General features: G+C 51.6%; 3 protein-coding genes across 3 annotated transcripts; 1 reads left to right on the top strand and 2 right to left on the bottom strand.

Annotated features, from left to right (window-relative positions):
* Positions 1 to 775: 775 nt before the first annotated feature.
* Positions 776 to 3,260, top strand: EI97DRAFT_404147 (HET-domain-containing protein). The gene is made up of 2 exons (XM_033796531.1): positions 776 to 1,341; positions 1,396 to 3,260. Exons 1-2 carry the CDS (start codon positions 1,041 to 1,043, stop codon positions 3,129 to 3,131), a joined length of 2,037 nt encoding a protein of 678 aa, XP_033651127.1. The 5' UTR covers positions 776 to 1,040; the 3' UTR covers positions 3,132 to 3,260.
* A 1,759-nt stretch (positions 3,261 to 5,019) lies between these two features.
* On the bottom strand, positions 5,020 to 10,477 carry EI97DRAFT_404145 (Sec7-domain-containing protein). Its single transcript, XM_033796530.1, has 7 exons — positions 9,873 to 10,477; positions 7,273 to 9,821; positions 6,588 to 7,223; positions 6,147 to 6,538; positions 5,995 to 6,101; positions 5,565 to 5,947; positions 5,020 to 5,502 (listed from the first exon to the last, which is right to left on the bottom strand). The coding sequence occupies exons 1-7, from the start codon at positions 10,249 to 10,251 to the stop codon at positions 5,209 to 5,211; spliced, it is 4,740 nt and encodes a 1,579-aa protein (XP_033651126.1). The 5' UTR covers positions 10,252 to 10,477; the 3' UTR covers positions 5,020 to 5,208.
* A 78-nt stretch (positions 10,478 to 10,555) lies between these two features.
* On the bottom strand, positions 10,556 to 13,134 carry EI97DRAFT_404140 (Anp1-domain-containing protein). Its single transcript, XM_033796529.1, has 4 exons — positions 12,593 to 13,134; positions 11,806 to 12,485; positions 11,437 to 11,756; positions 10,556 to 11,385 (listed from the first exon to the last, which is right to left on the bottom strand). Exons 1-4 carry the CDS (start codon positions 12,703 to 12,705, stop codon positions 11,002 to 11,004), a joined length of 1,497 nt encoding a protein of 498 aa, XP_033651125.1. The 5' UTR covers positions 12,706 to 13,134; the 3' UTR covers positions 10,556 to 11,001.
* Positions 13,135 to 14,193: the final 1,059 nt, after the last annotated feature.

Raw genomic sequence — 14,193 nt, 5'->3', positions numbered from 1 at the left:
CCTGTATGCTTGCGTGATCGATTGGTTTGCCGTGTAGGTATGCCTTGGTGGATTCGAGACAGAGGCCGTCTAGGAGGACCTCGCCTACGGTAGAGCAATGCTGGCCCTGGAAGTTCGGTGAGCTTGAGGTCGAGATTCGCATCAAGCAGGAACGTTATCGGCGCGGAGATCGCAGTGGAGGACTCGATTCGAGTGGATGTAGGCTACGGCTTCGGTAGCCTGTATACATACACCAAGATAAGCGTCGCTCGAGAGAGGCCTCTGAGTGAGCGGTGAGGTAGTCGTGCAGATTACCATCTGGAGCAAACTCCAGGAGACCATCTTTGGCCGTGCCCTTTGATTGAATGATGCGAGGATGGTCTGTATGTACAGCTGTCACGGAGTCGATCGCTCGACGGCATAATGCTCCTGTCGAAAGTGCGGGAAAGAGATATCATCGGAAACACGGTGCCAGAGAATATGGTTGCGGCGGAGAAGGGGTTGGAGGAGCTCAGTGAGGCCACTCTTCGAGAGGCGGAGTCATGGGATTGGCCTTCACTAAACTAGTGGTTTTTGCGCACCCCTAGACAGGAAGACGCAAACCGCTGGGCGCGGTTCGCCTAGAGAAGCCTTGAGGAACGAAATTTGCGGTCAGATTGGTTGAATCTTTCGATTCCAGGGTTGTTTTGTGCGGGTGTAGAAGTGATTGCCTTGGGCGGAATAATGCATGTCGTTTGGAGGTGGAGGGTGCAAAAGAAAGCTGCTGCTGACGTCCGCAAGCCGATTACGTGTGGACCCTCATCAGCCCTCTCATCAGGCCCCTCATCAGCCCCCTCATCAGCCATGTCGATAACACTGACTTTTTCTCAAGGCAGAAGCCTTAGTAAGACTTCCTGTGGCTGGCCTCCGAATTGCTAAACGAAACATCAAACTACTCAAGGTTGGTCGTATAGTGTTATAATCCGTATAAATCTCGACAACGCCCTGCTACATCCTCACAGTCTCTAGCTGAAATCGAGTTCTCCTCTCAAGCTTCTATCGCAGAGTCACCAGCACACAACATGCTTTGCGGGCTATGTAAACAGATCGATCAGCCAGGCAAGGAATTGCGCTACTTACTCTGGGAGCTGAGACCACAAGTAAGGCCACTTCGTGATCGGCAGGTGGCTTTACCTCGGGCGCCATGCCAGCTTTGCGATGTGCTTTGGCGAGCATTGGTTGCACTGGTCGGCGAAAGACATCTGGAGCTGTTCGAAACGCTTGTAGTCTTGGACATTGAGTTCGGTGGAGTGATGAGGGCCGATCTCCTCCCTTTTGACGAGAAAGTCCGAAAGATGAGGTTGCAGTTTTTTCTTGATCCAGGTGTGACACCAATCATCGTTTCATGTCTATGAACATCAGCTAAAAGATTACTAGGAGCAACACCAAAGTTTGGGAGAATCGGCGGCGCACGTCAAATCGCAGAGAATGGAATATCGAGCAGTTGCATCGAACTCATCCAAAAATGGCTGGCCACCTGTAATATATCGCATGATAAGTGCGTCATCAACAATGAAGCATCACTTTTGCCAACAAGAGTAATTTGGGTCGGAAACCAGTACTCAACGCCTAGATTACACATCTCCAAGCATGACGAAAAGGGTCTATTCGTTGCTCTCAGTCACTGCTGGGGTGGATCATCACCAGTCTTGACTACGACTGCGACTCTTCCTATGCGAGTCGACAGCATTCCCCTTCTCAGTCTTCCCCAAACCTTTCAAGATGCTATTCAGGTCACCCGAGCACTTGGAATCGAGTATTTATGGATCGACTCCTTATGCATCGTACAAGATTCGCATGACGACTGGGTGCACGAAGCCAGCAGGATGGGAACAATCTACGAATCTGCCTACTTCACTATTTCAGCAGATGCCGCACAAGACTGTAACACAGGATTTCTTTCCGCCCCGGCGAGGCGACCTGGTGTCTGTGTTTCCGTGCCATTTGACAACCCGACAGCTACTTCTCAGTCTGCGAATGGAACAATCTCTGTTCGTGAAAAGGGGTCTCTGATGCGCCAGTTACCGATCCATGGCTGGCACAGCGAAAATATCATGGCTCTGGCTCCCCCGGAACCAGAAGAAGACACCCCAAGCTACCTGCAAATCATCACAGGTGCGCCGACGTCTCGTCTCTCAACTCGAGGATGGGTGATGCAGGAACGGATACTAGCGTCCAGGACGCTGCATTTCGGTAAATTTGAACTTGGCTGGGAATGCCGCAACTGCATCAGTTGCGAATGCTGCGCAGACTCCAAACGTTCTCGTCGCGGAGATGCCCGTCTGAAAGGCGCTCTCGGCAAGAATGAATGGCCAAGGATTGTCAAAGAGTACACCTGGATGTCATTGACAGTGTCCGAGGATAGGCTGCCCGCGCTCTCTGGACTTGTGTCTACGCTCGCAAAGGGATCACGACTCGGTGACGAGTACGTCTCTGGGCTCTGGAAGTCAACCTTGGCACAGGATTTACTTTGGCATGTGCCTTCTGGATCGGAGAAGGACAAAAAAGGCCTACTTCCACGTCCGTACGCACCGTCTTGGTCGTGGGCATCGCTGAATGCACCTGTGGAATATGCTCCGGCCAATCCCGGAATTGCCAACAGTTTTGAGGTCGTCGACATTGTCTGCGAACCAGTAGGAGGAAATCCATACGGGCCAGTCACAGAACATAGCTACATCGAAGTCTCAGGTCTATGTGTACCAGTCTGGTACAACGGATTGCTCAGCCCAGAGAATTCGTTTGTGAGTATTGAGCCAAACCTCCAGGCCCGCTTTCAACGGCAAGCGGGCTTTAGGTCTCAAGTCAGAGTCTATCCTGACACAGAGATGGATCCACGGGCGCTTAAGCACAGAGAGAGGCTCAGATTCCTGCTCATTTCAGATGGCGAACACTCTCTTTCAGGGTTGCTGTTGAAGAAGATGGAAGGGCATCAGTTGGGCGACGAGGTCTATGAGAGAGTTGGATATGCTTGTGACGAGGCAAGCGCACCAGTGAAGGTGGAGTCATTCTACACAACCGATTCTGATTTCGATTACGAGCCAGCGCCGGCGGATCATCGTGCATGGGCAGCTTGGGAGAAGTTTGCTTCTAAGAAGGTTATGAAGATCATATGAGTCGAGAGAAGATAGGGAAACGTACCTATATCAATGTTTTGTGGACATCCGCACCCTTCCAGATACAGCACCAATGCCAATATGCCTCCCCGAAATAGTAGACGAGGACGGCCGATACTCTGATGGTAGTCATAATAGATTCTCCGATCTAACTGTTATCCATACTCTATCTGAACTCAAAGCTATGCACCTGTATGGGGTAGCTCTTGGTATGAGATCTAATACCGACCTAAGATCACCACTATGGCTCTCGAGCGTCTGCAGGCACGCGCCGCTGCTCGCATCCTAGACCTTGACGGTCTTGTCGCCCGAGGCCGAGGCCAGCCGGGTCGAGTCGTGGGAGAAGGCCACCGACAAGACCGAATCGCTGTAGCCCTCGAGCCTCTGCAGGCACGTATTCTAATCCTCTTCTACCTTAGGCGGTCACTTCACCTATGGAGATAATACTTTTATAAATTCCCTCTTTACTATGCTCTTGCATAGTGCAAATACAAGGGCACTGCAGTACATCTGCAATGGCGCAAGCTCAATTGCTAAGCAGCTGTACAGTGCAAACCGCTTTATGTCGTTGACGAATGCGTTTAAGATTAGTGAGTCGCTAGCGTACGCAACTATAAGCAGACAGTTTCTTACATGCTGTAGATATGATTACCTTGGCGATAAACTCTAGTAAGCTAGTGGCATGAATCCCTTCAGACACCTTACCTATCTAGCTCAGCGCCTCTAGCCAGTGCAGAAAGTGCTCCATTAAAAAGGTATGCACGTTGTTAACGTCTCTCAACTTATCGCTACTGCTCTGCAAATGCTGTATCCAATACAGACATGCATACTGCAGCTCCAGAGGCAAACACTGCCCTATGTGATGCGTCGACACGGCCGACACAGGTACGCCAGGGTTGGTGACACCACATATGTCTTGCTTGAGACACCTCGACATCAGCTGGATGCATTTATTCGCTAGATTTCCATTTGCTTGCTTCTCGTCCACCCAGAAGCATCGCTGCATCAGTCCTTACAAAGGAGGAAGTCGAGGAACAAGGGATAGTATAGGCGAAGGGGTTAGCTTTAGTCCTTAGGGATATCTAGGATAGCGTAAAGGTCTTCTAGCGTCTCCTCTACCTCTCTGTGTAGAGCAATGTGTCTAAAGACGTTGCATACAACGTAGAGAATAGTACTACTACGCTTCTAAGGATGTACCTCTACGTCTCACAATGCTCTTCTTTCTCTTCATCTAAATAGTCTAGAGAGACCAAATTCTTGAGCACGGTGACATACATGTTATTGAGGTGCTTCTCTAGAGCTACGCTAACGCCATTATCGCTTGCAAGGATAGCCTGTAGTCTCTGAATAGCGAACCTCTTCCTATTGCGGATGCGTCGACAGGCGGTTGCGACCTAGATAAACAGGCCACACGCGCGCAGGACCAGCAATAATTCTAGGGCCCGGCCAATCAGCAGACACGTTACGTTCCTGTGCAATAAGACGAAGGTTATGTCCTAGAAAAAGGGTAATGTTATAGTCAACGATCGACGGTGATATGTTGTGCAGCGCAAAGTCCTGGTGCTCTTCATTTACCACAGTAGAATCTGGAGGAAACCGTACTGGATTGGAACCTTAGGCCTGCTCATTAGGAACACCCGCAGCCGTACCCTCTCTAGCGAACGAACTTCAGCTAAAAGCTGCAGATTGTTTTGATCCTGTTGTCGTCCTCACACTCGTCGAGCGCATCCACTACAAGAACATAGGACCACGCCAACGGCTCTTTCAGCTTCGACAGCGGACTGAGCACGAGATGTTCCCACTGGTGCATGCGCAATGATCCGCTCGACTCCTTCAGGGACATGTCGCTTAAGCTCAACATAGGTTATTTGCGACATTGCAGCAACTTGGATTCTTCACGCTGTATGTAGACTAGAGGAGAGGACATTCAAGTGGCCTCAGTAATACGTGCCAGGTACCGCACAGACGGCTAGACCAGGTGGATTGGTATGTACCGTGTTAGAGGAAGTCTTCACGCTGTTCACCGCTAACGAATACAATGCAATAACACCACGCATCACCACGCCTAGACAACTTCCTACCCTGTCGGCAATGGGGACGCCCTCCCCTCCTCTGCCGGTCCCTGTCCCTCAGGCACCGCCTTCCCATCCTCCTGTTTCTGCTTCATCTCCTTCGACCTCCTCTCCGCCTTGGGCTTCTTCGCCTCCTCCGGGAAGAGTTCTGCGTAAAAGTTCGGCAAGAACCTATTGATACGTTTCCACGTCTCGCTCCACAGTTGCTCCTGCTCGGGTTTCTCGTCCGGCGGCGCGAGATAGCCGCCACTCGACATGACGAGGAGCATGTTTTTGAGATTCTCGGATACGGCTTCCTCCTGGGTCAATGTTAGCAAGAAGGCGCATTCCAGTGGCGCATATACAAAAACGGAGAGCGTACCAAGTTGTCTCCTTGACCGCTATTAATGAGGCGGTCCATAATGGTAATGATCTTGAGCCACAGATCCAGTAGATCCTCGCTCTCCGAAAGCATCACGAGATAGTGCAAGAACACTTTGGAGAGGAGTGTTGCTGCCCGCACCCTCGTTTCACTCATCCCCATTGGATCCGACTGGTACACCTCCGGCTTCAGGAGCTCGGTGATCAGTGGGAAGAGCACCTCGGTGAATATCGCAACCCATTCCTTGTGGGCTCGCGACACAAGGTCGTTTGAGAGCAGAGTTCGCTGCAGTGAGCTAAATGCCTGTGCGCGAATCTCGCGACACGGATTGAGGCACTGATGCGTCAACGTCTTGAGTATCGGCGACCAATATGCCGTCCATGCTGCTTCCATTAGCATATGCGCTGTGATGGGAGTGGGCACATGATACCTTCAGATGCCTCCAGATGCGACGACTCGATAAACTTGGGAACCCTATCCGACATTTGGTAAACGATAGTCATGGCCTTGCTGCCGCGAACAACGATCTCGTTGCTCCTATAGAAATCAGCCAAGGTCTCATGGAAAGGCATATGCACATACTCAGGTTTCTTAGACTTAGGCGGCGCCTTACCCCGCCTAACGGCGTGGTCATGCCTCTGTTCCTCAATCGCTCCCACCTGTGCCGCAGTAGCAAACTCATTCAAAAGCGAAATGGCCGCTTCATAGTTATCCGCGGTGATTCCAGGTTGCGCCGAAGTGGTAAGGTCTTCGACTAGCTGGAACACATCGCCAGCCGCTTCAGGCACCGAGGATAGCTGAGAAAGAATAATCCAGAAGTCCGGAGAGCTCGCTAGCTCTGAGCGTAGTCCGCTGGGCCCTCTGCAGCAATCCGACAAGCCCTTGAGAAGTGGCTGCGCGCATTGCTTGAGTAAGTCCGAGTCGAATTTCGAGATCGTATGTAACAACACCGGCGCGCGAATGAAGTCGAAATCCTAGAGGGGTCAGCAACATTCGAGCCCCTAGAGATGAACAACGACTTACGTTGCTGGCCTTCAAGAGGCTCAGTAAATAATATACAGAGCGCGCAATCACGACAGGATGCACATTCTGGGCATCCCTGATCACAGCGCCCAAGGCGTCCACAACCTCTTTAGCAAGCTCCCTTACAGTCTCCTCGTCTCGCAACGCTAGCACAGTCGCCAGTTCCAGCACAAATACCAGGCTTGGGTCGTACGTAGGCCGGTTCAGCTTCGATTTTGAACTGTTAATCCTCGCAGTCGCGGGCGGTAAATCCGGCTTGACGGCAATCACCCTTGGTGAGCCGTCTTCCGGTATCTGAGCAAGCAGGGACATCAGAAGTGACCTCAACGACTCCACCGGAAGTTGACTGATGTTCGCAAGAATGTCTTCAAAGTGGCACTCCTTCACCGTATCCACCGTGCATAGAGTGTACTCGATCTCCTGATCTGAAGGCTCCGGCGGCTCATCGTTCGCAAAGCTAGAGACGTAAGATGTCAGCGCCGAGAAGATGCCCGTGTCGGCCGGACGTTCGGCTCGATCGATGACCTGAGCAGGACTCTGTAAGGGTATTGGTGGCAAGGCTAGGGTTTTCTGGAATGACAGGAAATAAGGGGGTATCAAAGAGTTGACGAAGAGGTTGATCATGATATGAATAAGCTAGTATTGTCAGCAAAAGCCTACAGGGAGCACTTGAGCAGCAACTCACATGGTTCCAGCCGTCTCGTATTGATGCTTCATTTCCCTTGATGACCTGGAAGAGTACAACGGTGGCGAGTTGAGCTCTGCCATCCCGACCAAACCGCACCGCCGTCTCGCTAACCATGACGCTCTTCTTATCAACCTGCACTTCCGTGTTCAAAGCTGTGCTCGGCGGTATTTCCGGTGCGAGCGTGCTTATAAATGACAAGCAGGAAATGATGCGATCTAGTGCATCGCTCAATCCGTACTTGGCGGCTATCTGAGCACACTGGTCGAATCCAGTAACCACACGGGAGAAGACGGCATCATCGGTGGCTGACATGAAGACGTACGCCAAGGTAGCCACTATGGGTTTCCAGGTTGCAGCAAACATATCCGCGTCGAAGATGTTGGTCTCGCATATAACAAGATCAGAGGCTGACTGGACCTTCACCAGTAGATCCTTCCAAGCGTGGTCATAGGCGTGCTTATTATCGTGCTCCTCCGGAAGGATGATCTCCCGTGTTTTGATAGAATTATAGATGGCTTCTAGGTACTCAGGATCGAAGTCCTTCCCATCATTGACACCCCTGAGATTCTTAGCAAAGTCTTCCAGTGCCATACGCTTTGCTCCCTTCAAATTGGGATTGTGCTGATCGGTGTTCAGCATGATAACAGCATATGTGAGGACGAAGATCGCATCCTTGTTTGCAATGCCCTCCGGTTGGGCCTTGTTGAAGTACTGCTCGGAAAACTCGGTGACGATCCTTTCGATGAGCTGCGATTCACCAGGCAACCGGAATGAGTGCAGGAGTTGTCGGAGCGCTTCGTCTACACGCAGTCCTTGGAAATCGAACTGGCCGATGAAAGCGCTGAGAATAGATTCGTTCGCCCTCTTCGAGATGAACTCGCCCAGCACCTTCTTATCAACACGCGTTGTCCCTCGTACAAATTCAGCGACGCATTTCGGGTCATCTGGGTCCCTGATGATGCCTTGAGATGCGAGAAACGCGATTCCGGCTTTGGGATTCTCGTTGAATTTGGTAGCTCCTCGAATGATGACCTTCTTCCTCGCACGTTGCTCTCTTAACAAGTCGGGACTGGGAAAGCCTTCTGTCACCGGCTCATCCTCCAACCTGTCGGCAATTGACTGGACGAACCCGAGAAGGGCATCCAGGCACAGCGGAGGAACATTGACAGTACTCCAAGTGGCGGAATCGGGGAAAGCGTTCCGAGACAACAACCCAACAATATCCGTGCAAAGGTCAACGCGGTCAATCTCGCAATCGTAATTGACAAACAGCTCAGCCATGAAGGATGGAATCCTGACCAAACCGCCCAGGTTTTCCACCATAGCTTCCCTCGCGTCCGGTTTCCGTGATCCTCCTTCCAGGCCCAGCTTCTGGCGGTCCTTGACAGGAACAGGCGTAGACCGCCCGCTAGCACTCGACTGTTGCGAAGGTGCAGGTTTGGATAAGCTCGGTGCTGTAGGAACACCTTCGTATAATGATGGGTCAATGCCCGGTTCCAAGGGTATTTCGACCTTCGGGAAGAGGCATGCTATCAAATAGGAGAGATACAGCTCCTGCTGTAGTTTGAGCACATTTCGACAGGTTGCAAGGAGTGTCCCTGCAACGCGGAGAGACTCGTTCAGAATAGCCATGTTATCCGAGCGCACCAGTTGGAATAGATGCCGGCATAAAGTGTCTTTAGCAAGGTTCGCGAGGCTTGGGTGGCTGGCTATGGACGGCCCAGCAACCTCAAGAGCTACATCCACTATCCGCAGTGCCATCACCCGCATCGTGTCTGTATGCTGTCTATCGTGGGGATCCAACAAATCCACCAATACTCGGAATAGTTCTCGGATGGAAGGGAGAGAATATGGCTTGATCTCGGCAGGCTGCTGAGATTCCGCTGTCGCTGGAAGGTCCACTGTACTGCTCGCTGGAACGGGCGCATTACCCTCGTTGTCTTCTATACCCCTCTCAGATTCGCTCTGTCGTTGAAGATCCTCTACCTTCGTAGAAGTCGAGGTTCCATCGCTGTCCACGCTTGTAGATGGATCCATTCGAACAGCATCCTTCCTGTCCTCATCTTCCAGCTCCTGTTCCATAGCTTCCAGTTCCTCCGGAGCCTCCAACTCTAGAGTCTTCAGTCGCCTGAATATCACCTGGCACATTGATACCATTGCGATCTCCGCCGAGCGTCTCAATATCTCGGTTAATCTTGCTTGACAGCACATACTAAGTCCAGTCTCCATCATCTCACAGACGCTCTCGTCCCCCAGAACCTCCCCTCCTGGGCCAGCAATCATGTTTTCCATGAGCCGCAATATCCGTAGGAGGACCACCTCGTCCGAATTGGAGTCGCTAGCTTCGAATCTGCAATGGGTAATGGCTGACGACAGCTGCTGCATAGCTTCGGGCAGACGTGGGGAGTCACGTCCTATTACGTTGTATGCCAGAAATTTGGTGATTGCGATCAAGGCAAGAGAGGTTATGGGCGCGGAAGTCGACGAGGACCGAATCACTTGGAGAAAGGGGTGAAGCATGGCGGGGGTATCGAACTTCTTGATATCTATCCAGGATTTTAGCTTTTGCTATAGCTATACACAAATGATTTACATACCTTTGCACCCCTTTAGATCACTCCGCAGACGCGCAAAGGCCGCCATAAAGGGGTTGTCTTGCAGGCTCTTGCCCTTCTTCCCTCTGAGACCCCATCGATTCGCAACAGCTTCATCCTGGTCTCCTGAGCTCGCCAGACCTTGTCCTGTGCGGTCCCGCTTGTGTATGGACGGGGTTTGGTGCGAGGGTCCGCCCAGTATAGCTGCGACGGAAGAGTGAGCCCAGCGGGCATGCTTCCGCATAGCAGACGTGACGGTAATGCATTCTGCAACCACGAGCGCTACCGGATTGACGGCAACAGATATGGGTCGCGGACCATATTCCACAGCGGTAATATTATGTGGCTCATCGGACGTGTGCTCATTGCCGCCGGAAGACATGTTGCGTAGGTCGGTTCGAGGGAGGTGGGACTGGTCGAGTTAGGGAGTTCTTAAGTAGTCCGAGGGGATTGGAAAGGCAACATGTCCACATCAGCAGGCTCCAGGAACGAAGCACATACTGTCCGTTGAGTGTCTGCCTGGCGAGGGGCTATCGGCTGGGTATACTAGGCGTGATCGAAGAGTAGAGCACAAGTTGCGATTTCTTGAAGTGGAAGCTGGCCGCCAAGACTCGACGTTGAATTCGTTTGCTAGAAGCCACCCTGGCGCTGGCCGATCTCACATCGCGGTCCAAAAGTCCATGCATATAATAGCATAATATATTTCCGAGATGAACATGTTTCTCCAAGACGATGAAACAACAAAGTGAAAGAGTAATATTGGTACAAGAGCAAATCCTCTTTGTGGATCACGCCCAATGTTTCGATGCAAGAAATCTATGTACAAGCACCCAAGCCTTCAACGCCAACAGTTAAGTGTGGGAACGGATCTTGGTAATTCTCGTAACCCAGTAGCCCAAGAGATCGGCGGAGAAGTCCCCGTCTGATGATTCTCCGTATATAGAGCATGCGTTTAGCTCAATACGAAGCCAAATACTCTCACGCGAGCAGTTGTATGCAGGGAAGGTTGATACAGCTCTGGAAACGCGTTCATCATGGTCGTTGTTACTTAGCCCTTAGTCCAACCCATGCCTATCAGTTCTTCGGTCTGTTCGACCCGTCATCCGCAGTGTCCTTCTGAGCGTGGTGACACTCACTGCGCCGGCTGCGGCTTCGGTTTCTCGTCCTCGCCACGAGCCTCTTGGATTTTCTGGTCCTTGTTTGGTTGCACTGCGGCCTGTGCCTCATTTTTGGTCAATTCAGCAGCAGGCTTCTCTTTCTCTTTGCTTTCCTCCTTCGCCTTGCGAACCATGTCCTGCACAGCCGCCTTTTCTTTCTCCCAGTCACCTGACTTTGAGTCGAATGTGTCCTTGAGCTTCTCCTCACGTTCCTTCTTCGCTTGCTCCTCCTTTTCTTTGGCTTTGCGCTCTTTCTCCATCTCTTCCATGTGGCGAATATCATCAACACTAGGTTCGTACAGATGCCAGATGGTGTAATGAGGAAGACCAACAACGGAGAATTTCATACGTTTGGCCATCTGAATCTGAAGTTAGTTTTGATAGTAAGTCGACCGCAGGGATTATCTGACCTTTCCAAAACCTTCCGTCTCCGCGTGTTTCTCGAAGCTGAAGGCGGGAAAATGGACTCCAGAACGGAACACCCTAGCTTTGGCCAGGATACTGACACCTCCAACACCGTCAATTTCCATTTCCATGTCTGGGTCGCCATAAGGGTCTCGAAGGTATGCGAGATGCGGGCGCCAAGTGGCGTACTCTGCGTATCCTTCCACGATGACTGCGTCCTCATCAAGGGTATCCGCCAATGCAAGAGCTGTGTCCGACTCCTGCCACGAGTTCAGATCGTACGGTTGTTCGCCTCCAAGCCAGTCGGGAAGAGGCCGCCAAACGTCTCCAAATATGTCAGTCACGTCTCCTGATATAAGGCAAAATATACGTACTTGGAACAATAACGTCTTTGTTATGCCTCATCAGGTCTTCCAAAATAGTGGTAGGCGCAGTTTCCACGTCGACATCTCTCCAATACACCCAGCTGTGCGTAGGTCGCAGTGCCGCGCTCAAGAGCCAATTACGAGCCTGAGCCATAGACTTGCGACGGCCTGCTTGGGCAGCAAAACCGTGCCTACTCTCGACGTCCTGGTTGACCTTCTGCCCGAAATCCTTCTCCATGATCGAGATTTCTCCAAAGTGCTGCCGCGGGTCGGGATCCGCTTGCAGCTCAGCAAGCTTGTCCGACAATTTCGTGAGCGTGTTGTCCTTGGAATCTCCCACCAGGAATGCCAAGTCAATCAGGTTGTGAGGGTATGTCAGGTTCTTCAGGTGGCTGAAGAACATGTCCAGATGTGGTGCGGCGTCTCGCAAAGGAGCGCATAGGAGTATCCTCTCTTCCCTCTCCCAACCCCTTGCGGTTCCTTGCACATTGTTCAAGTCATAGTATCTCACAGTCTCGAGCTGGGTATCTTCGTTGGAGGTGAAAAGGCTCAAGGGGCTGAATCCAAGATTGGGGCGCAGATCAGGGACAAAGTAGAAGAAACAGAGGAAGAAGAGGGAGCCGGCTAGGAGGAGTCGCTGTATTAATTGTCGGCGGAATCGTAGGGAGGGCGGTGACCGCGGCTGGAATCTGCAGCAACAGTGGGAATTAGCATCGTGTGGCCAACAGCTATGGACATGAAGCACAGGAGAGCAAGAATAGGGTAACGAGGCGCTACGCGTTTCGAGTAGACGTACGTGTGAGGTTGGATGGAGAAAGTGCCGCTCATGGACGGATATGCCGCATGCCCGCTGGAATAGGCATGGCGATGCATTTTCCCCTTGGGCGATGAAGCATGCAAGGGCAGCATGCAGAGCTTGCGAACGAAGGACTGTCAGAGGTCAAATATCCCTTGAGCAACCCCGACCACCCTCAACCTCCTGTGAGGCGACGGAGCTCCAGGGCGTTGCGCTGTAGTGCGGAAGGGGAAAACTGTGGCGATTTCGGCGGCGAAGAGACGTGAGAGGCCTTGCAGCAAAGGCTGCTCGAGAGCGAGGAGGGGATATGTTCTGTGGTTACAGCGCTGCGTGTGGGCGTCGTTGGTAGATTGGGATGTACGATGGTCAAGGCTTGGCGGGGATCCTCCTCGGTGCTGGATGTACGAAAAGTTAAGGCCACCGTTGAACGTCCCCCATGCGATATCTGGTAAATAGTATGCCGTATTCACGCCGCACGGAAAAAGCCAAGGTTCGGTCTGGGTTAACAATCATTTCAGGGAACTTCGTAAACTTGAAAGAACTCTTGCGCTGCCGCATTCCCAAAATTAGCGTGCGCCTTGGCTCCTCAAAGGGAGAGCGCCTGTGATGACATGGCCCAGGGTGACGCTGACTGTGTACTGTGTACATGTGCGAATCAGGGTTGCGATGCAATTGGTGTTAAGCGATTGGAAGTTCTTTCACAGTGACACAGGGAAAAGGTAATGTAGCAACAGAATCATATTGGTATCATCTCTTGTCTAGCCATACACGCCATGGTTTTAAGTCGCTCACCACGATTCCAATATTGGACGCAAGTCCTACTTCGAGTCAGCATGTATCCCATGAATGGTATCAGGATTCATAGGAACTCGACTGCGGTGCTCAGAACAGCCGATTTAGTCATGCTTTGCCGCCTGGCCTCGGGTTGCAACGGTCCAAAACGGACTGCTCCATCCTTTGGCACGAAGACCACAATCACACGCGAGATAGATCTCGGCACAACTCCACAACTCGTCCTCCCAGCCGAGGCTGGTAGAGTGTGGGAGGGTGACCCAGGAAGCGAAGCTCGTTGAATGGATATAACTGTGTTTTCATCCTGGCGGAGGGAAAGAAAATGATAAGCCTACCTACAGGAGTTCTTGTCCGCTTAGACATGTGAGATGGCTTCCATATTACCTGGAAATGATCAGCACGTCCCTCTTTAAACGGTGCTTAAGAAGAATGCAATGTGAAAACGTTATCAGACAATGGTAAGCTGGTATAAGTTGTCTTCAAAGGAGTTCAGTAGCAGAACTGAAAAGAAATACACACATCATATAACTCGACCGGAATTTCAAGAACCATGTCAACTTACAGATCAAAGACGGAAGAGATTAGCCAACTGCGTTTGTTAGTTCATCCTCTAATTCCGTGCTCGAACAGCGTTGCAGCCGTCATTCCGAAGCTACAGTCGCAATGAATCCGAGGGAAATCCCTCCCTGAGGGGAGCCGGTATATCCTTAACAATTCCAAGCATATTCTCGCAGGTGTTCAACAACCCGACACGGGGACGAGGTTTCTCGAGATCAACATCTCCTCTGCGTAGTCATCGGAAGCCCTAT

Source organism: Westerdykella ornata, assembly GCF_010094085.1.
Source record: "Westerdykella ornata strain CBS 379.55 unplaced genomic scaffold EI97scaffold_26, whole genome shotgun sequence".
Classification (NCBI taxonomy): domain Eukaryota; kingdom Fungi; phylum Ascomycota; class Dothideomycetes; order Pleosporales; family Sporormiaceae; genus Westerdykella; species Westerdykella ornata.
Note: the sequence above shows the minus strand (reverse complement) of the source record. Positions and strands in the feature narration are given on the sequence as shown.